Source organism: Myotis yumanensis, unplaced genomic scaffold, assembly GCF_028538775.1.
Source record: "Myotis yumanensis isolate MYYU_CA2020_CCGP unplaced genomic scaffold, mMyoYum1.0.hap1 SCAF_2, whole genome shotgun sequence".
Classification (NCBI taxonomy): domain Eukaryota; kingdom Metazoa; phylum Chordata; class Mammalia; order Chiroptera; family Vespertilionidae; genus Myotis; species Myotis yumanensis.
Window position 1 is genome coordinate 4,222,235 of NW_027223753.1, and position 21,678 is coordinate 4,243,912.

Genomic DNA, 21,678 nt, shown 5'->3' on the forward strand with positions numbered 1-21,678 from the left:
AGAGTGCACTTTGCTGTGTGCGGGTGGAGGACTGAGCAGGCAGATGGGGCTATGGACAGGGTTCTGGTCACATGGCGTTAGCATGGGCAGGAAGTAACAGGAAAGTGTAGGTTATCTTAAAATCAGGAAATCCCAAAGGTAAGAGGGAAGCAGGTATGGAACTGATCTTATTAGATGAATTAAAAATTAGACTATAAACTGCCTGACCAGCATGGCTCAGTGGTTGGGCATCGACCTACGAACCAGGAGGTCATGGTTCGATTCCTGGTCAAGGCATATGCCCAGGTTGTAGGCTCGATCCCCAGTGTGAGATGGGCAGGAGTCAGCCAATTAATGATTTTCTTTCATCATTGATGTTTCTGTCTCTCTCCCTCTCTAAAATATATATTTTAAAAAATCCTATATAATGAAAGGCTAATATGCTAATAGATCAAATAGCAGAATGACAGGTCGCTATGACATGCACTGACCAACAGGGGACAGACAGTCAACGCAGGAGCTGCCCCCTGGTGGTCAGTGCACCCCCACAGGGGGAGCGTCGCTCGGCCAGAAGCCGGGCTCATGGCCGGTGGTGGAGCCTCTCCCGCCTCTGCGGCAGCTAAGGATGTCTGACTGATGCTCAGGGAGCGGGCCTAAGCCAGCAGTCAGACATCCCGAGGGCTCCTGGACTGCGAGAGGGTGCAGGCTGGGCTGAGGGAACACCCTCCCACTGCCCCGAGTGCCCAAATTTTGTGCACTGGGCCTCTAGTTACACTGTAACTATCTTTATAGTGTCCACTACAATACAAAGAAAAGGCAGCGGAGAAGGGCAAAAAGCAAAAAAATATGAGACACACATCAAGCAGTGGAAAGAGGCACTTGGACATCCAGGGGCCAGTCTGCACCGCTGGAGGGTGGGGGGGCTGGAGGGCGGGGTTCGCATAGCCTGGCTCTGGCCTGTGTCCCACCTGAGGTCGTGAGCGTGTAGGCAAGAGACATCATTAACAGTATCATAAATAAGTATTGTAACTTTATTAAAATGAAAAGACAATATTCAAAATAATGCAACAAAAATGAATAAAATCCTTTGTCCAATACTGTACACATAATGCAGAAATCAGTGCATTTTCCTAAAGCATGTTTTAACCTTCATTTAGTTCAGACTAACACATCCGCTTTGAATAGCTCAGTCAGTCACTCAGCAGTGGAACTGTAAACAGCTGGTTTAACTGGCGAGAACGTTGCGGTAACGCACCTCTGTGGGGAGCACCTCCCGCTTGGGCCGAACTGTGCGGGGGACACGCGGCGGCGGTGGCAGGCAGTGCGCGCGCAGGCGTGGGCCTGGAAGCAGACGGTGCTGATGTGACTCTCGTATTAAGACACAGTTGCTCTTGGTCAGAAGGCTTTACTTCAAAAGCCAACAATCCCCAGGAAATACTGAGTAGGAACCAGCAACACAAGGCCAGCTTGTGTTGTATTTGTTTATTAATAGTCTAAAAACCCCCTGAACACACATCCCCACAGTCACTCAGTCACGTGGCTGCTTCATTCCTGCTGAAAAGCGAACCACTGGCGTGGAGCCCACCGCGCCCGTCCACTGCTCTGTGAGGCAGCGAGACGGTGGCCGTCGGGTGGGTGGGACAAAGCAGGAACCATCAGGAAAATGTCCTACTACCTTCTTCTTTGTCAAGAAGCGAGACACGTGCAGGTGGAAGTGTGGTTGCCAGGTAAACTGCTAGTCCTCCCCGCAGGGACAGGAAGTGAAATCCACACGGCTTGGGTCTCGGGCGGTTTTAAACTAGGTAGGCACAGCCACAGTAAGGGCACATCCCGCTCCCCATGGAAAAGGCTGCAAAAATACATCCAACAAAACATAACAGACCAAAGAGCCAGAAATCTTCAAACTTAGCAAAAATAATTCTCTAGGATTCTAAATACTGTGCTTTCTTCTGTTTGCTCAGCGTTCAGTCGATCGGGAGCCCTAGTCCAGCGTGAGTTTTATTCTGAATACGCATCACTGAGAGCAGCTGACTGGTTAACCGGCTACGGCTAGACTGCGAGTTTACATACGGATACGATGGGTGTCTGTGAGTGTCCCCGTCCTGCCCTCCCGTCACATCTTGTGGGCTTGGACACCGGGGTCCTCAGCATGAAGCACCTCTCCACCTCTCTGGACAGAGTTCAAGTTTGTTCTGCACCTGAAACATCTTCCCCTGAATCTCAAACTGGGAAACTGCTTGGGAACCACCTGCTCCCGTGGACCCTCTGCCGAACCGTGACCCGAGTCTACGGAGACACCACGTAGGACAAGTGCTTACGCTTCCCGTGGCCGCCCACGTCCCCCCGGGTCCCGGGGTCCAGCTTCCCGGGGGCCGCGACGACACCGCCGTCGGCGGGGAAGGGCTGCACCTGGGTGCCGGCGCTCGCCTCCTCGGCCTCTGTGAAGAACTTCTCGTATCGGTCCAGGTACGGCGGCCTCTCAGGTAGGAGGTAATAGTGCGTCGAGCTGACCTTCTTCCCGTTCTCGATGATGGGCAGGATGCAGGGGGCCCGGCTGGCAGAGCCTTCGCTGAGCTGTCTTTGCAGAGCTTTGCTGCTGACGTACTTGGGGTCCGGGGCGAAGCTCTGCGTGGGGGGCATGACCCCGTTGAGGTAAGACGGAAGGCTTTTGGGACTCGGGGTGCGGGAGTTGCTCCGGGACAAGGGTTCCCTGGGCGGCACTTTGGGGGGCCTGTCTTCGTCGCTGTAGGTGCTGGACGTGACCTCTGCCGACCACCGTCTGTAGTCGGGCTTCACGGGCCGCGGAGGGATGGGGACCCTGGGGGGGACCTCGGGCTTGTCTGTGTCGGGGTGGGGGGAGGCTCGGTGGGTGTGGCCGTGCACCTTGATGGCCGGCTTGTGGAAGGACCCGGCGGGGCCCGAGTGCGACCGCCTGAGCCTCCGGTGGCTCTGCGGCGGCGGCGGGTCTGAGGGCGGCCCCCCTGCACTCCGCTCGGGGGCCTGGCTGAGGTCCACCACCGAGACCGTCGGGGTTTCGAAGTAGGCGTAGTTGATCTGCCCGCACCCGCGGAAGCTCCGCCGGCCCGGCATGCCGGACTGGAACTCGGAGGGCGCGCCGCCCCCCAGGAGCAAGTCCGTGTCGGAGCAGGTGAAGAACTCCACCTCGCAGTCCGTGTCGTCCAGGGAGAGGCCCTCAGAGATGGGCAGCGGGGGGAGCGGCCGGGAGCCCGCCACACAGGGCACGGGGGATGGGCCGTTCTTCATGGGCGTGAGTGGAGGCGTGGGGGCGCACCCCCCATTGACCGACAGTTTCTTAAAACCACACACCACCGGGTCCTCGTCGGGCCCCGAGCTTTCACTTGGGGGAAGGACGAGAGGGGGCAGACTGGGCTTCCGAGAGGGGCCGTGCTCTGCCAGGCGGTGGCCGTTAGTCGGGGCAGGTGCCGAGGTGCGCCCTGCAAAGGACGGGGGTTAGCGAAGGATGAGCAGTGCCCCTGCGCATGGGACGGCCCACTGCCTGCCCCCCCCCCCCCCCCCAGCCCCGGGGCTGCCGCCTGAACCCCAGGCACAGGCCACGGACACCGTGCTGCACCACAGCTGTAATTAGGGCCTGAAGATTGTTAATGCACATGATCTGGTTCAAAGAACAGACTATCTCTTCTATCTCCCCGACATGCGCAGGGCACACGCCCACACACGCAGGCGGGTTCTGTGACATGGGCAAGATTCGCAGAAGACGAGAAGCATATAATTTCCCTGAATACCACCCGCAGCGCCAGGTCACAGGCGACGCGACAGCGCTCGGCACGCGGGGTGGGGCTGAGATAAGAGGGAGCCCCCTGCTGGCCCCCGGTCACGCCACCAGGGTGGCAGCTTGCAGTGTGACAGCAGCTCCTGGCAAAAATCTAAGGGACAGGATGTCCACAGGACAAGGGCCCTGTGGTGTACTGCGCGCTTCCTGAGTTCCTGACAACATCCCCACTCCTGTGCCCTCACACAGGCCTCCGCACGGCGAGAGCCAGCAGGTCCTGTGCGAGGCTGGACGCACTACTTCCTGAGCTTCCACACACAGGGCTAGTGGACCAGGGACGTGAGTGTGGGAGGAACAGGTTACCGTCAGACCTGCCGCCACTAGGGGTCACACTATTGCTGGAATAGTTCAGGTTGTTGCCTCTTTTTTAAAGAGCAAAGCTGGAGGACAAGCTAGCAGCCCTCCGCCACCTCCCCTCCTGGGCCACCTCCCCCCCCCCCCCCGCCCCCCCCCCCCCCCCCCCCCCCCCGCCACAGGGACCACCTCCCCTCCTGGGCCACCTTCCTCCCCCACCCCCCCCAGGGGCCACCTCCCTCCCGGGCTGCCCTCTGGGATTTGCAGGACACCTACCGAGAGACGTCAGGTGCGCCTGGGCGGTCGACTTCAGATTGTAGGCCATGGTGATCGGGTGGATGTTTAGAAAGTTACTGAAATGCGGCAAAGACATCTTGGTCAGAGACCACAGTGACCACCCCCCGCCCCGCCCCCGCCTGTTTTTTCCGCACTCGGAGGCCCACGCACCCGGCCGCACTTACTTCCCCAGCTCCCGGCGGCGGCCCCAGCACGCGTTCAGGCTCCCCAGGGCCTGGCCATCGTGCAGAAACGCCTTCAGCGGGACGCGGATCTCCTGGGCAGCGACTCCCGCGGTGGACATGGTGCACCCGAGGCGTCAGTCAGCAAGCAGCGTTTGGTCCCTGGAGGGAGAGGAGGATGAGAGAATGCAGGAAACAACTCAGAAACACCATCAGCAGCCACCCGACAGCATCCGAGCGCCACGCAGAGAGACGCAGCCACAGACTTCCACCGTTCTCCCGTTACAGCCGTTCTTCCTCCCTTCCTGTGAGGGAACTTAAACGTGCACGTTGAAAGCAATTTTTCCCCAAGTCCTGATCTGAGATGTGCGATGCTTTGAGCAGAGAGAAATGCCCGTGGCCAGGCAGAGGGGCCCTCCTGGTGGGGGCGCAGGTGCACAACAGCCCCCCGGACGCTCACCCCCCAACCTTCAGAAAGGCCCGTGGCCGCCGCTGACACATGCCCACGAAGCCCACGCCTCGGTCAGACGACGGGTCCACGGGGCGCCTCGCCAGCCCACAGCCAGCACTGACTTGGTTCTGTGTCTCAGGGTTGGCCCAGGAAGACAAACCCTCCAGTGCTGACTTGTCCGGGAATAAAGGTACATAGGAAGACACTGATGTCCACTATCCCGTGAAATCAGGTTCTGCAAGTTGGCCGGCTTCGGGGCGGCCTGGACACTTCCCCTTCCCCGTGCATTCTTCACATTCTCTTCTCTGCGGGCCTTGCTGCAAGGCATGGGCACAAAGGCTGGGAAGTCGTTCTCCTTCATCTAGTAACTCCTCAGCTTTCAGGGATCCTGTCCCTTCCCTTAGGCCTTTTTTTCAAGGGAGAGAAGAAGGGAGTGGGGGAGAAACATCTACCCGCTGCCTCTGGTAAGTACCCCGACTGGGTACCAAACCTGCAACCTCCATGCCCCGACCGGGAATCAAACCAGCGGCCTTTCAGGGCACAGGCTGGCACTCAGTCACTGGGCCACGGGCTGGGCCCACAGCCTCTTCTGAACGTTCACTACAGCATCAGTGCTGACGCCGTGGCGCCTATCTGGGCTCTGTCTTCGGAGAATCTGCGGTTTCGGGCCTAACTGGTGTGTGGAGCACTGGCCCTTGGGAGCTGTGTGCACACCCTCTAGACTGCGCTCAGATGCTCCCCGAGAGCGTGCATGCCCACTGAGAGCGGGTGTGCCAGGGCGGGGGCGGGGAGGGGGCACACAGGCTGTTTTGTCTTGTTTTAGGGACAGAGCTGTCACCTCCTAGCTGACTGTGAGCTCAGAGCACAGGCTGTGTTCCACAGCAGGAGCTCGGTGAGTGACTGCGTCCTACCATCTACTGTTGTCGTTGGTATCAGGAGAATGTACGTGGCATAGGGTTTATTTTTTCCACAGAAAAGGAACGAGAGATAACGTTTCGGTCCATCTGAAACACTTAAATCTCAGGCAGAGGGTTAAACAGGTTAAAAATAGTATTTCAGATGGGGAAGCATTAGTTCTCTTTAGTCAGTCTCTTTAGAGAAGAGGAAAAACCATCATTTAGTAACTAAGTTACTGGAGGTTTGGTGTTTAGATCATTGAAATGCAGCGTGTTTTCCCTTCCTGTACCGGAATCAAGTGAAGCTACGGGACAATTTGAAAACCAACTTTTAGGGAACACTGTCAGGCCCCCTGCAGGCGCTGGCAAGACCCCAGGGAGAGCGTCTGCGAAGGAGCCCAGGGCGCGCAGCTGCGGAGCCCACGTGTGGAGGCTGCGCCCGGATGGCAGGGCGAGGCGAGGCGGTCGAGCCCAGCCCCCACCTGTCCGCAGGCCAAGGGCTAGTAATTACCGCCTGTCGGCTCCTCACCATCCCTCACCATCGACATCTGAGCTTTCAACAGGGTGATTGTGCAACTAGGGCCTCTGCGAATGGCCTGGGTCCTGAGCTTACATTTCAGTGGTCCCTGAGAGTTACTTGTATCTTCTAGAAAAAGTTATTTTTTATTCATTGTTTCCATCACCTACTTGTTAGCTTTCTTAAGAAAAAAAATTTTTTTTAGTCTAAAAAGAATTGTGTTCCCTGCGCCAGCTCACTCCCGACCACAATAGTGTCTTTGTGTATTCATAGGAGGTGACCTGCCTCTACATCTCAATGGGGAATTGTGAATGGGCCGCGTTATGAAACCGTCAGAACTTCCTACTTGCTAGCAGGGAGAGCGCGGAGGGCAATATAATTTTATGCTCTCTTCCTTCGGAAAAGACTCCAAACTGGAGAATCCAGGGGGCAGCCCGCCGGCGGTACACTGAGGGTGTGACCCTCCTGAACCGCCTGCCATGGCTCTCTAACCTCCAAGTATTCAGCACACATGCTCCCGGGTGGGGGTGGGGAGGATGCCCTGGTCACCCTCAGGTTAGAAGAAAGCACTGCTCCAGTGAGCGAAATGCTGCTTCCTTATAACGAAGACGAGCTCTGCCTTACACTCCATCAGAGAGATGAGCAAAAAACAAACCCACGTGGGAAGCCAGCACCTGTCGGCAGAGATGGGGCTGCTATGAAAGGCGAACATGATCGCCAGCGTTAGCCCAGGCGAGGCACCCCTGGACCCAGTCCCCGTGGGCAGAGGAACTTCCCTGACATCCCTGAGCTCAGCTGTAAGTGTCCAAATGCAGCCAACGCCAATCCCAGGTGTGAAGGACTTTTTCCTGTTAAACATCACTTGATTTTTTTTTATTCAAGGGAACCCCCCAACCATGTTTCTTGGGGTGGTCCTCTTAGATCCTTACCCCCCAGTCTTAATCCTTCAGCTCTGCAGAGAGCGCCCTGAACCCTGACTCCAGCCCTGGCTCCAGCGTCCATTGTCTGGTGGTGATCTCTGCACGTGGGTGGTCCCCTGGCATCCCCAACTCCACAAACCAGGCTCCTGTCCCTACTTCAGACCCCGCCCACTTTCCCAAGCCAGTTCAGGGTCTCTGTCGGCGATTTCCAACTGGTGCGCCCCAAGGATTTTTACAGCACGCAATACCCGACTATGCAGTCAGGGGCCCTGACCCCTTTTCCCTTCAAAAATTGTCCAAAAAATGACAATAGCCAACACAGCAACAGCCATCTAGTATGAATGAATCAAAATTATACCCCCCTTTTTTTTCTGTCAGATTGACAAAAAATATATTTTCTGGTGCAGCAGAATTTTTAGTCGTCGATGTCCCAGGAGATGAACAGGCTGAAAACCGCTGGTCCAGGGGGACCACCTTCCTAGAGGGGCCGTTCTTAACCTGAGCCCCAGCCCCTCTAGCTCAGCTCCCCAGCTCCATGGCCCCCCTTCCTTCTCACAGGCCGCTCCGCTCGCTCGGGCCCCAGACAGCCTCCCACCCCACACCTCAGGCCCCTCTCCCTGTGGGGTGCTTGCTCCCCCCCCTCCCCGCCCCCCCAGTCTCTGTGAGAACTCACTTCTCCTCCAGGGCCAGCTGAGCCACCTGCTGTGCTGCGCCCATCCCTTCCCACTCTCCAAATCTAGGACAGGGCCTGGCTGCCCCTGGAATCCCGGCACCACTCACTTCTAATAGAAAATATTCATCTCAGTTTAAAAAAAAATAATTATGTGAAAGACTCACATATACTAAAATCAGCAAAGAACTAAGGGAAAAAGCAAAGGAGGGTAAGGGCTGCCTTTAGGACAGAGCAGGCGGCTTTCATTAAATCCACTCCCCAAACCCCAAGTGGCCAGTGTGCACACAGGGAACAGCACGGGCTGAACTGGGGTTGGCTTAAGGCAGCCAGGGGAGTGCGTCCTGAAAACGGGGTCCCCCCCCCCCCCCCAGCTCGCTGGCACAGCATTTCTTCTGGATGAGAAGGCACCTCCTGTCTTTTTACTGTTAAAGAGTCAAAACAACACCATGAGCACCTCGCACGGCCTTTATTAAGGTGAACTCCACCGTAGGACGGTCTCTCTGGAACTGTTTAAAAACCAGGCTACCTTAAGACGATAACCTAGATCTGCCTACCTGGCCACCAGATCTCATTAATAAATCTCAGAAGCAGCCCACAGAGGAGGAGGGGCACATTTTTGTCACTCGACTCATCCAGTTCTGCCCAGCGCTTCCTTATTTAAAAGTGTGATGTAATTTCCTTCTTTCAATCTGGTTTTAGAACCTGATTTCTGTTTATTCAGGGCGATAAATGGTCTTTTCAGCTGCATTTAACAATTACCTACATAACTACTCCCAGACCAGGAGATGGAAGGTAAGGACATTTAGAGGCAAAATGTGTAAAAAGAAACTGATTTAGGAACACGACAAGCCCCAAGATTTAAAATCTCCCTCAAATAAGCCAACACCTGCATGCTGATCTGCCTTTTGAAAATCTCCGAAGCAAAAAGATTCGTGCCTGAAGCGCTAGTAGCCAAGCCGTTCGAACACTGAACGTTCAGTGGAACTCTAGTAGAACTGTAATTTTTTAATTTTTTGTTAATCTTCCCCCAAGGATATTTTTCCCATTGATTTAAGAGAGAGTGGAGTGGAAGGGAGGGGAGGGGAGAGAGAGAAACACTGATGTGAGAAAGACACATCGATTGGATCGAACCTGCAACCCAGGCGCATGCCATGACTGGGACTGAACGGGACCCTTCACCACGCTCTAACCACTGAGCAGGCCAGGCCGAGAACTGTGACTTTGATCAATATGAGGAAACTCCCCCGTTGGGTACTCCCTACACCTGCAGTGTTTATGACAGTTGTTTACTAAAAGCAAAAGGCTTCAGAGGCTCTGGTTTGGGGGAGGGAGGAGGGGCAGGCAGGTTAGGAAAAGCTCCTGCGTAGCACCCTGCTCCTGGGAAAAGCATAAGCAGTCTTCACAGTAAAGCAAGGCGCTCTAAAATGGTTTACATTCTGTCAATAAAATGCAATTAAAACACTCGTGCACGAATTCAAGCTGAACTGTGGGTTTCGGTAGAGATGGAGCATGGTTGGGGGCGGAACTGGCACACACAGGCCTGTTTGTAAAGGATAAAGACGGAGGCAACAAGGAAAATAATTTCTCTTCAGACTGTCAGAATCAAAGCTAAGTAAAAAGAAAAGAGCTCAGTGACCTAGTTTCTTGAATAATTCGGAATATTTTCTTGCTAAGTATTAGGAAATGGCAGGCTCACAGAAAACCTACTCGCTCCCCTACCCGCGTCATCGCTGCCTGACCCATCCTGCAGCGCCAGCGCACAGCCACCATCCTCTGTCCTCGGTCCCTTCCTAGGGCAGCGCGGTCAGCAGCACCCAGGAGGGTGGGAAGTATTGTTCCCTTTACAACACGCGTGAGCGATTTCTAAGGAGGCGACGTGAAGTCTATCTGAATTTTAGTGACAACAAGCACGTGGTCTGATGATGGGAAGCAAATCTTGAAAACTTCAAATTTACTTAATGAGCATTTAAAAAGCCACCCCCTGGGTAAGTCTAGATTGTTACTGTGAACACTGAACCAGTAAGAATCCCACGCCGGACCCTAACCTGACAGGCAGTATTCCAAGCGCTTCGTTTATCCAGTGGTCGGCAAACTCATTCGTCAACAGAGCCAAATATCAGCAGTACAACGATTGAAATTTCTTTGAGAGCCACATTTTTTAAACTTAAACTATATAGGTAGGTACACTGTTATTAACTTAATTAGGGTACTCCTAAGGCTTAGGAAGAGCCACACTCAAGGGGCCAAAGAGCCGCATGTGGCTCACGAGCCACAGTTTGCCGACCACGGGTTTATACTAACTTATTTAATCCTCCAACAACGGCAGGAGATGGGTTACTATTACTACCCTCAGTCAGATGAGGATCTGGAGGCAGAGGTCAGGGACTTACTTGGTCAAGGTCACATCTGGTCTGGTGAGTGGTGGGAGCCTGGTGTCAAAGCCTTCCCCCCACCCGCCACCTCTTCAACCCCTCGGGCAACCGGCAGGGTGCGCTCTGACCACTACAGACTTTTCTCGGGTTACCCTAAGCCCATGCAAGTTCCTGCTCCACTTCATCTCCCTGGGATTCTCCTGCCTAGTTATCCCCTAGAAAGGGTGTGTTAGCCCTGGCAATGTGGCTCAGTGGTTAGAGTGCTGGCCTGCACACCAAAGGGTCTTGACTTTGTTCCAGTCAAGGGCACATACATACCTAGGCTGCAGGTTCGATCCCGGCCGGGTGGTGTGCGGGAAGCTACCAATCGATGCACATGGATGTTCTCTCCCTCCCTCCCTTCCACTCTCTTTCTAAAAAAAAATTATCAATGGGAAAAACATCCTCAGGTGAGGATGAACAAAAACAAAAACATTAAAAAGGGTGGGTTACGGTACTGCTTTTATACTCTGTGACTCCTTCCAACGACTCTTGAAGCTTTCCATCTGTAATGGTGCGCCTCCCCCCATCACACACCCATTTCAACGCCCCATCGGACACAACTCGGGTCTTAACCAGGAAGAGCGGCCGGTTCCCACACCACCCAACACGCTCCTAAGACACGCTCACACACGGGTCCCAGTGACGGCATTCCAGGTGGGCAGTATGGGCACTTCACACAGCAGATCTCCTATCTGGAAAGCACTCGACAAATCAGAAAGCACTTTCTCACCATATCTCACTCGATCCCACAACATCCCTTCATCCCTAAGAAGAGGCAGGGATTAGTCTCCATTTCACAGACAGGAAACGAGCGATACCTTCCTGCTGCGAGTCTGCCCGGAACCCGGCACGTCCCGTTCACTCGCCCTGCCTCTCCCTTCACCTGGGCCCACCTGGGTCCTCCTCTAACCTCCTTGCTTACAAATGGGGAAACGGAGGCAAAGAAACGCTCACGACCTGAGTGTTAGGCAGCTGCAGAGCTAAAACAGGAACTCCGCTCACAGTGTTGCTCACAAGTTCTCAGAGGGCAGGGATTAAGTCCTTTCACAAATAGTTATCAAATGCTAATTCTGGACTAGACACCATGCTCAGCGATGAAGAAGCAAACCGGGGAGGGAGACAACAGTAAAAGCAGCCGTTTCAGATTGTGGCACCTCCCAGGACGCCGTAACAGCAAGAGGTGGAGGAGGCCGGAGAACCATTCGTACAGGTGGTTCGGGAAGGCCTCTCTCAGGTGACTTAGAAAAACATGCTCACCTGAGGACTTGAGAAAGGGGGGGGGGGGTCTGACTGAGAGAGAAACACCGATCGGTTGCCTTCTACACACTCCTGCCTGGGGATGGAACCTGCAACCCGGGGATATGCTCTGGCTGGACCGAACCAGCCATGTTTCCGTGCACGTGATGACACTCAACCAACTGAGCCCCTCCTGTCAGGACTCGCAGGCGACTTTAAAATATATATTTATGTTTTTATTGATTTCAGAGAGGAAGGGAGAGGGAGAAATAGAAACATCTATGAGGAGAAACTTCGGTCGGCTGCCTCCTGCACGCCCCTTACTGGGGAGCCTGCGACCCGGGCACGTGGCCTGACTGGGAATCGAACCGTGACCTCCTGGTTCACAGGTCGACGCTCAACCACTGAGCCACGCCGGCCGGGATCAGGTGGCTCTTATGTAAAATCCAAAGGGTGGGAAAGAGGCCGTCACGAGAAGCGTTAGAAGAGCATCCACGCAGGGAGCAGTGTTTTTCAGACAATCTCACTAGTCCAGCTCCTTGTTCGGGGGTCTTTGCTAAGAGCTACTGGACACTGTCTCCCACTCCTCACCTTCCCGCTTCCTCTCTTCAACTGGAATGGTCTGCTGAACCGTGGACTGAGGAGTTGAAGAGGCCCAATCCATGGGGCCAGAACCCCACATTTTAAAAGTGTATTCACTGAGGCCCGGAAGCCTGGCCTGTTAGTAATACTGCCCTGTTTGATGGCATAAGGAATTGGATTAAAGTATCAACAGTGACTCCGACTCACAGAATCTTTTGTTTCCTCTCTGAACCTGAAGCTGACATTAACTTTCCCTACCTTCAAACTAACTTCTCTATTCATTGTGATTATTATTGTTGCTGTTAATCCTCACCAGAGGATATTTTTCAGAGTGTCCTTAACTGGTAATCAAACCTGAGACCCTTCGGTGAGCCGGCTGACACTCTGCCACTGAGTCACACCGGCCGGGGCCCAACTTCTCTACGAAACTTACATTCAGAACCTGGACACCCCCCGTTTTATCTGCCTTCACAAAGCATGTGTTTCTGCTGTGCCAACAACGCCAGGACGCCACGCACATTGTTTATCAGGGTTACTCATCAGCTCCCATAAGCAGGTCCCACCCGGCACGGAGGATGCTGCAGGGCCCCGCCGACGGCGAAGGGCCGTCCAGAGTCACTCAGAGTGGGAGAGAGTTGTTTCTCTGGTAGAGGGAGCCCAGGACATTCAAATTCCTGGAATTACCCCTGGCACCTCCTCCTCCCTCCTCTGCCCCTTTCTAAAGCAACCGGATGGTATGTGGACATTCAGGTCGGTTTCAGGCGTGTTGGATTGTACCTGTAATTTAGCAACTGGCTTTGGGAAGCTACCATCAGCATGAGCAGAGAGGAAGCGTGATCTGGTTCAGCTTCGGAGAAGCGGCGGTTAGGAGTTATTGTCACACAAACACTCAGGTCTACGTGCAATCATGGAATCTCAGAGGAAGAGAGACCGCTGTCTTTAGTGAGCGGAAAGAAGGAAAGACAATTCATCGAAAGAGTAACGTTTACCTCCTATCAAAATCCGAATAACTCGGACACTTCCTAACCGTCCCTGAACAACAGGTTTGCTCTGCGACCCTTATCGGCGACCGAGCCATTCCTGCTGAACTTTAAAATGTAAAATGTGCTTTCGTGCAGTTACTTATCAACCATTAACTGTGTGCCAGGGCCCAGAAGATAGGAGCTGTGCGCGGCAGAGGTCCTGCCCTTAAGGAGTTTACAATCTAATGTGTGTTGGGTTATACATTGTTAGTTCAAGACCTCTGGCACCTATTAGAATAGCCACCGGAACACAGCTGGCGCGGCCGGCGAGTGAGTGTCGACCTATGAACCAGGAGGTCACGGTTCGATTCCCCGTCAGGGCACATGCCCAGCTTGTAGGCTCGATCCCCAGTGTGGGGCGTGCAGGAGGCAGCGGATCAATGATTCTCTCTCATCACTGATGTCTCTCCCTCTCTCTTCCTCTCTGAAATCGATAAAACAACAACAACAACACAAAAGCAGCTGAACACACCTGGGTGCAGCGGGGATGACCGCGGGCTGAAGTCCACGCCGAAACCTCCGTCTCCCTTTAGGAAAGAGCCTGGCCACTCACATACTGGCAGCAGAGCCCGCCCGGTTACATGAAACCGACTTTTATTCTGGTCTTACCCAAATCTGGTCATTTCCTGAAACGGGTACCTAGCCAGTCTCTGATCGGTTTAAATACAGCTTCCCTTAAAACTGTATAATTACAGACATGCAAAAAGAGAGAAAGGAAAAAAAAGCAGTTTTAACAAGAAGGCGAGGCTAGCCGTGGTGACTTAGTCCTCAGCACACACACCCCCCCCCTGCATTCTTCCAGGTCCGCGAACGCTAGGACCGTGCACAACACCCGCTCCCCCAAAGAAGAAGAAAAAAAAAGCGTTTGAACCTCACCTTCCTTCACCCCTGACAGTTGCCTGGAAACCGGTCCTGCCCTACCTGTGTTGCAGGTGTACCTGAAGTCACCAGCACGTCTTTTAAAGCTACAGCCTCCGTTCCGACGGCGCTGAAGTTTATGACTAACCATCTATTCATACGTTTTATCAGGTAAAGAGACTGGTTTCCTCCGGGCCGTGACGACACCCTCGTAAAGCCGAGCCAGCGCCCGCCCGGCACCAATCAGGGCTGCGCGCCGCGCGGAGGCTGAGACTCGCATATAAATACACACACGTCCGCCCGGGCTGTGCCCAATGGGCGCCCGCGCTCGGCGAGGGGAGCCGCGATCGGGCGCTCCGGGCGGCCGGTTCCCGGGGGAGGGAGAGGCACGGAGCTGCCGGGTGCGCGACAGACCCGACTGCGGGGCCGCGCTCGCCGAGGCCGGGCCGGGGTCCCGCGCGGGCAGCGACCACCCCGCGGCCCCCCACCGCGGCGCCCGGGACGGCGGCGGGGCGCAGCTCCATTGTGGGGAAGGGGACGCGCGAGGCCGCCGCCAGCCCGCGCGGGACCCCGGATCCCCGCTCCCCAACCCGCGCCCCCCCGGCAGCCGTCTCGGGCCGAGGCGCGTCCGGGTGCCCGGTGCGCGGCCGGAGAGGCGAGGGCCCCCCAGGCCCGCCCGGGCCGCCCCCTCCCTCCGTCCGTCCGTCCGTCCCTCCCTCCCGGGGAGACTCCGTGTGGGGCGACCCTCTCGGCGCCCGGGGACCCGCCCTGCGACAGAGCCGCCCGCGGCCGGAGCGGCGGGGGCGCGGCGCCGCCCTCCCCCCGGCCCGAGGCCCCTTACCCCGCAGAGCCGCGGCTGCCCCCCGGCGCCCTCCCGCGCATGTCCGTCCCGGCTGGCTCCGCGCCCGGCTGGGGGCCGACACCGCGCAGGCGCCGGCTGCTCCGTCCGCCAGGCTCGCGCTCCCGCTCGCACTCGGCCTCCGTCGCCCCGCCGCGCCGTCCGCTTTATACCTTAGGGGGGCGGGGCGTGACGTCAAGGCCCCGCCCCCTCCCAGCGCAGCCAATCCCGGCCACGAGCCGCTTAAAGGGGCGATGCCAGGCGGCGGAGGCGCTCGCGTGGGGTCCGCCGCGTCGCGGGGCCTGCGGGGACGCCGCCCCGGTCTTCCGGGGGCACCGAGGGGGGCGCCCTGGGGACGCGGGCGGCCCGTCCCCGCCTCCCGCAAGGGGGCGCCGCGCCTCGCGCGGACTTTCCCGTCTCTTCCTGCCGCGGGGGCGGCTTTTGCGTGTTTTCCCGGGTCCGCGGGCTGCCACCCCCGCTCACCCCGGTGCCGCGGCCGCAGCGTGGAGGGGCGGCGGGGGCCAGTGTGGGGGGCCATGGACAAGTGGGGGCAGGTGGACAGTGCACGGGGGGGGGGCGGCAGCGGGGTCCCCTGGGACAAGGACCCACAGGGTGGGAGAGCGAGGGGCGGCGGGGGGACACCGGGGGGCCGGGCAGCGGGGGGCCGGGGCCGCACTGCGGGCGCCTCTCGTGGGGGATCCAGGGAGAGTGCCAGCCGCCTCCCTCCCTTCCGACCGCGGGTTTGGAAGTCAGCGGGTGCAGTGGACCCGGCGGGGCCACCCACGGGCCCCGAAGTCCCCAGGCCGAGTCTCCTTAGACCCCCGCTGGCCTCCCGCCCCCGCCCCGGCTGCAGCCACTGATGCCCGAGGATGCAGCACCAGCCAGCCTCTCCCCGGGCGCCGGTGATGCAACCGAGGCTTATAGTTTAACCGTAAAATAAATAATACAAATGATAACAAACCACGAGTCACTAAAGTGAGAAAAAAAGCAAACAAGACAGAAACCCTCCAGCTGTAACGAGAACAAATCCCCGGAGCGGGACTCCACTGAGCGGAGGCCGGAGACCTCCCGCTGACCTCGCGGGTCTCCCTGGGCCGGGCCTGCGTCTCGGCAATACCGCCCGGTGCCCTGTGCCCGGTGCCCGGTGCCCGGTGCCCGGTGCCCGGTGGTCCTGCCTTTAGGGCCTGATTGGGATGGGCTGCCCCAGGGAAGAGCGATCCCGACCTCATTATCAGGTTAACTATTAACCCTGCGCTCCATGAAAGGATTTGCCTTTTCTCCCCTATTATTTACTTACATTCTTTAAAATTTAATTCAAAGGCTTAATTTCGAATGCAAGCCTTTAAGCACGCGTGTACACACACACACACACACACACACACCCAGCTCACACAAAAATCTGAAGTATCTCTTTGCCCTTTTCCAGTTGCCAGATAAATGAATGTTTACCAACGGCCTCCATCCTCCTCCTGGCCGGCCGGGAGCTTGGGGCTGTTTTCCTATCTGTGCTGCTTATCAACCACTCCGGTAATTCCATCTTTTTGTCAACGTCTTACTTATTGCCGTTCCGTTCAGTATTATTTTAAGAGGGAGGAAACCAGTCACATCTGATGGCTGCTTTTCTGACCAAATGAGGTTCTTTTTTTGATTCACAGAAAAGGCAGATTCCCCCCGCCCCCACCCCACTTTGCCTTCATCCGTGTGTACAGCTCACCGCAGGCTGTCATCAGTGTACAACACGGACCGGAGGGCTCGGTGCAGCTTTTGCTGCATGGGGGCCTCGAGCTCCGGTTTCCTCCGGAGGGAACCCTGGCTACGCTCTTCCAAGTTGCCACAATACAGTTGTAATTCGTGCTGCCTCATTGGCATGCTTTTACATTCCCCTATTCACAAAACCGTGATAGTCACCCCAGCAACCAGCAAACACACCCCTTTAGAGAAAGAAGATCCAGGGGACACTCACTATACGGCTGTGAGCTGTACAATGTGCTCATGTTTTGGTGAAGTATCAAAAACCATAAAATCACATGAGTAATACGTGATTAATCTGATTTCTTCCCCCTTCTGCTCTCTTATAAACTTGCAAAATAAATGGACTTTTTTTGGGGGGGGGGGTGGGGAGCCAGTTATAGCTAATAGCTTCCTGAATTTTGCTTGCAATTATATTCATACAATATGGCTCTCTCAGCTGTGAGTGAATTACACGAGGAGACTTACACCCCACAGATCTTGGATACAAGAGTCTCCCAAGGCTATTTGGCTAAGCCATTGACATGTCGAGAGTTTCAAAGGAAAATGCTAAGGAACTTGAAATAATATTCGCATGTTGCGTCTATCCAGTGACCATCCCCACCGACTCTTCGCAGAGGAGAACACTGGTGACGAGGTGGAGGGGAAAACGCTCTCTTTGTACTGAACTGAACTGGTTTTACACTGCCTGCCGCCAGAAGGACATTTGAAAGCCAGACAGTGTCTCTTTTACATCGCTCACAGCCCATTTCATTTTGAGGCCACTTCTCACGGAATTTATATTATTAGCTGATTGTTTTTTTTAATATAAAAAAAACCCCCTAAACATAACATTTAAAACCTTAGACTTACCCACATTGACCCAAATTGTCAGTCTGCCCTTGCCCTTCTTTCTGTGAAAGAAGAAGCTGTCCTTGGACTGAGCACAAGGCGGGGTTCTGGCTCAGAAACCCAGGAGCCAGGGGCGCTGCCTGGCTAGGCCGCTGGCCTCGCTCTCCTCCCGGTGCCGCGCGCAGGCAGAAACAGGCGGCCAGCCTCCCCAGTGCACATCTCCATATTCTTTGAGCCCCACAGGAGAATACACATTTTGGTGTTTATTTCTCTCAATGATAAATGTTTTTGTTTCCCCGATTATAAGTGATTTAGTTTCTCGATTATAAGTGTTTTTGTTCCTCCTTTTAAACAAAGGAATCTTCTAAATGGAGCTGCTCTTTGCATTATTACCCTTAGTCCTAGAGCCTTTACTTTGGTCCATTCACGGTTTAAAGGTAACTGTGCTTTTTTAAAAAAAACACCCCCAATTTATAAATAAGTGTGCGGTTAAAAAACAACAACTGTACAATGGGAGGAAGAATTGCACTTCTTACAGGGCGGCTTGTTTAGTGTGTTACTGTATGTTTTGGAAACACCTGGGCACAGGTGTATGCATTATGTAGCCACGAAGCTGGGTGGGTTGCTTTAAGACATACATGCGGGTAAGAGCTGAGGTTCATCCACAAGGTATGCTTCCGGCTGTAGCAGCCCTTGGAGAAGTGGCACAGAAAGACCTCTTTACAATTTCCATTTCCCCCTTTTGTAACTAGGCATACTGTGCCCCCCTCCCTAGTCTACTCAGCTTGTGAGATGCTCGAGCAGCTGGTTTTCATTGATCAGCCTGTGGTTTTCAGCGTTGTCCCAACTACTTTTTAAAGCTACCTTTTCCTTAGTTTGGGTTTTAGAGATGTTGTTTGTATAGTTATTTTTAATCCAGCCACTTTTCACTTACCTTATGTTCCCTTTAATGGGCATTTGCAATTCTTGGTGGTTATTCTATTTCTAGTTCTGTCTCGTTTCTAGAACTTGTAAGCGTTAGAAGTTTTTAGTGTTCTATAGTTGCATTAATTTAATATATGGGTGATTACAAAACAGTTTTTTCCAAATTTCTTCTAAACATTCGTCTGATACTACCTTCAAATGCTACCAATACATTTTCTCCCAAGTAAAGGCTGTATTTCCTATGAGCCGGCCAGTAGGGGGTGCTCTAGTCCCTTGCCAAACAAATAAATAAATAAATAACGCTCAAGGAAACTTTTCTTTAAGAGATTTCAGGAATACATTCCACTCCTTCATAGCCGCCAACACGGACGAGATATGTTTATATAGACACAAGCAAATAGTTCAGCGTACCCGACATATATGGAAAGTAGAATTGTTAAATTTTTTTTTTTTTTAAAAAAGGAAGCTTTGAAATGTTTACTTCTGTGAAATTAGCTCTAAAATAATAAATCAGTCCCTTGGCAACATACTTCCTTTCATTCTGGATAAAAGAAGAAGAAGGAAAATGGTGTAGCTCTGGCCGGGTTTTTCAGTGGTTAGCGAGTCGGCCCTAGGATTCGATTCCTGTCAAGGGGCAAGGACCTCAGCTGCAGTTCCCAGCACTGGTAGGGGTGCACACGGGAGGCAACCCATCGATGTTTCTCTCTCTCTCCCCCTCCTCCCTCCCTCCCACTCTCTCTAGAAATCAATAGAAAAAATACCCTCAGGTGAGGGTTAAAAAAAGAAAACTGGTGTAGTGAGGAAGAGCTCTGGAATCGGGGGGATTTGGGCGTGAATCCCAGCTCATCAGCTGTATGACTCAGGAAGTGACTTAGCCTCTTGTAAGACGGGGCCCCAGGGCTCCCCCTCCAGAGGGCAGCGGGGCCGATAAGTGAGGTTGTGCGTGTGAAATATTTAGAGCCCGGCCTGGCCCTCACCAGGGTTCCGTGGCGGTGAGCCGCTTTTATCAATATTATTATTCTCATTGTTGTTGTTGTCATATATCCTTTGAGAGATATTGGAACACGTTTCCTGGCAAGATTCCAAAATGCTCGATGGCTTATTAGTATCTATGATTTAATTGGGCCAGGAGGTTGTTTCATTAAATTCCAGGAGCATAAATGATTTATAAGATAAAATGCCTTCACTTTATCTGCAGCGTTTCCACTTAAGAGGCTATAAAATCTGAAGCCGAAGAACTGGATCCGTCAAAGTGAAACTTCGGGCACAGCCACCCCGGGGAGGCGGGCTGGGGCAGGGAGAACGGCCAGGTCTCTGCGGGGAAGGGCACAGGTCGCCGTGTCTGTGAGCACTTACTGGTGAGCCCACACTCATCCACAGCCGTAGGAGGCGTGGTTCCTTGAAAAAAAAAATGTTTAATTTGTGCAGAAACTTTTATTTTATTTATTTATTTTTAAAAATATATTTTATTGATTTTTTACAGAGTGGAAGGGAGAGGGATAGAGAGTTAGAAACATTGATGAGAGAGAAACATCGATCAGCTGCCTCCTGCACACCCCCTACTGGGGATGTGCCCGAAACCAGGGTACATGCCCTTGACTGGAATTGAACCCGGGACCCTTCAGTCTGCAGGCCGACGCTCTATCCACTGAGCCAAACCGGTTAGGGCTTGTGCAGAAACTTTTAAATAGCAGCTTTATCATTTTCTCAGGAGGCAAAGACAATGAGATCTACCCAGTGACTGGATAGCATAGAAAAGACCTGACCGAATGCCAACACTTCTTGGTATTTCTAACTTCTTTCATTTATACAATTATTCATTCGTCCGTCAATAAATATCTATTGGTCTCCCACTATATGCCAGTCCATGCTAGGGACCCATCAGTGAGCAAGGGAGACACCATCACGCTCTTCGGAGAACTTTCCGTTGTGGGGGTCACAGACCGGGCACACAGGGAGTGGGAGTGGTGTGGTGATGGGGCCGGCGGATGCTCTGGGAATATCAGGAGAGGCCAACCCAGACCAGGGGTTGTCAGGAGAGCAGTTCCAGACCAAGTGAGGTCTACACTGAGGACAGAAGGATGCTTCAGCAGTGGGATGATGGGGGCGGGTGAGGGGGCGATGATGAGGTCAAGATCACTAGTCATTGGCAAGAAGGTGGGAGATGAGGCTGGAGAGGGTAAGTAGAGGCCAGGCTTTGCTTGACTGTATCCTCCGTGTTGAGAAGTCCAGACTCTGCTAAGACAAGGGGAACCACTGGAAAAGTCTGAAGTGGACAGTGACACGCCCACATTGCTGTGTTGGAGAGCAGTCCCTCTCGTTGTCCCTAGGCACGGTATGAGCAAGAGTTACAGCTTCTGGGTGGGGGTGCTGAGTTCTCTTTGGCTCTGACACATCCTCCCCACTGGGGCCCGGCTCTAGCTCCGGCCACGAGGCCCGCAGCCGTCTTTGGCAATGATGATGAAGTGGATGGGAAGCAGGAGAGACAGAGAAGCAAACGCAGGGTTTTGGTCAGCCCCTGGGTCCTGCCCCACTTCGGTGACAGGCATGGGGTCTGTGGCTCGTTTGGGGGAACACAGGTTGATGTTCATGACCTCCTACATTCAATCCTTTGGCGTCTACAGCTTCGCCAACGTTCACATGCCCCGTGGAGGCACCACTAGAACTCAGGGCGTTAGGGTTAACGTTCCTTTTGTAAGGGAAGAGACGAGCTCAAATCTGTTGTGAAGGTTAGATGGACGTGGGTTAATACTTCAGTTAGCTTTTGCCAGTCCATTCGCCAACATCATTTCTTTCGAGTTGTTTCTGAACTCCCGAAACAATTTAGTCAGTCTAAGACCATGGAATTAAAGTTCCTGATTACATTTTTTCTTCAGATAACGATGGCGTATGATTGTGGATATTTTAAGGAAGGCAGCTTTTTAATTTTTTCCTATAAAAAGGCATAGTTGACTGTGTAATTGAGACGGGTGACCATTCCTATGCTACTATTATAAAACGTGTGTGATTATGTCATTAACCTTAGGGTGCTGTGATTAATGAAAGCTGTTTAGGAAAAAAAGTGACAGAAACGTAGTTTCTACCGATGACGAAACATAATAAAATCTACTTCCCATTAACGCCTCCTGGCACGATGCATCCGAGGGCACCGGGACACCCAGTGGGAACATTGCGGTCATTCAACACCGTCAAAGGAAAATTCAGAAAATGTCCCACTTAGTGGAG

At 53.9% G+C, this 21,678-nt stretch overlaps 1 protein-coding gene across 1 annotated transcript; it reads right to left on the bottom strand.

Moving 5' to 3' along the window:
- Positions 1-989: 989 nt before the first annotated feature.
- On the bottom strand, positions 990-15,074 carry ERRFI1 (ERBB receptor feedback inhibitor 1). Its single transcript, XM_070404004.1, has 4 exons — positions 14,953-15,074; positions 4,546-4,704; positions 4,361-4,437; positions 990-3,434 (listed from the first exon to the last, which is right to left on the bottom strand). Exons 2-4 carry the CDS (start codon positions 4,662-4,664, stop codon positions 2,266-2,268), a joined length of 1,365 nt encoding a protein of 454 aa, XP_070260105.1. The 5' UTR covers positions 4,665-4,704; positions 14,953-15,074; the 3' UTR covers positions 990-2,265.
- Between the last annotated feature and the right edge of the window lie 6,604 nt (positions 15,075-21,678).

Coding starts and splice junctions, on each gene's coding strand:
- ERRFI1 (XM_070404004.1), bottom strand. CDS start 4,664: ATGTCCACCGCGGGAGTCGCTGCCCAGGAGATCCGCGTCCCGCTGAAG. Junction 4,438..4,545: donor CGCCGCCGGGAGCTGGGGAA/GTAAGTGCGGCC, acceptor GCCGCATTTCAG/TAACTTTCTAAACATCCACC. Junction 3,435..4,360: donor GGCGCACCTGACGTCTCTCG/GTAGGTGTCCTG, acceptor CGTCCTTTGCAG/GGCGCACCTCGGCACCTGCC.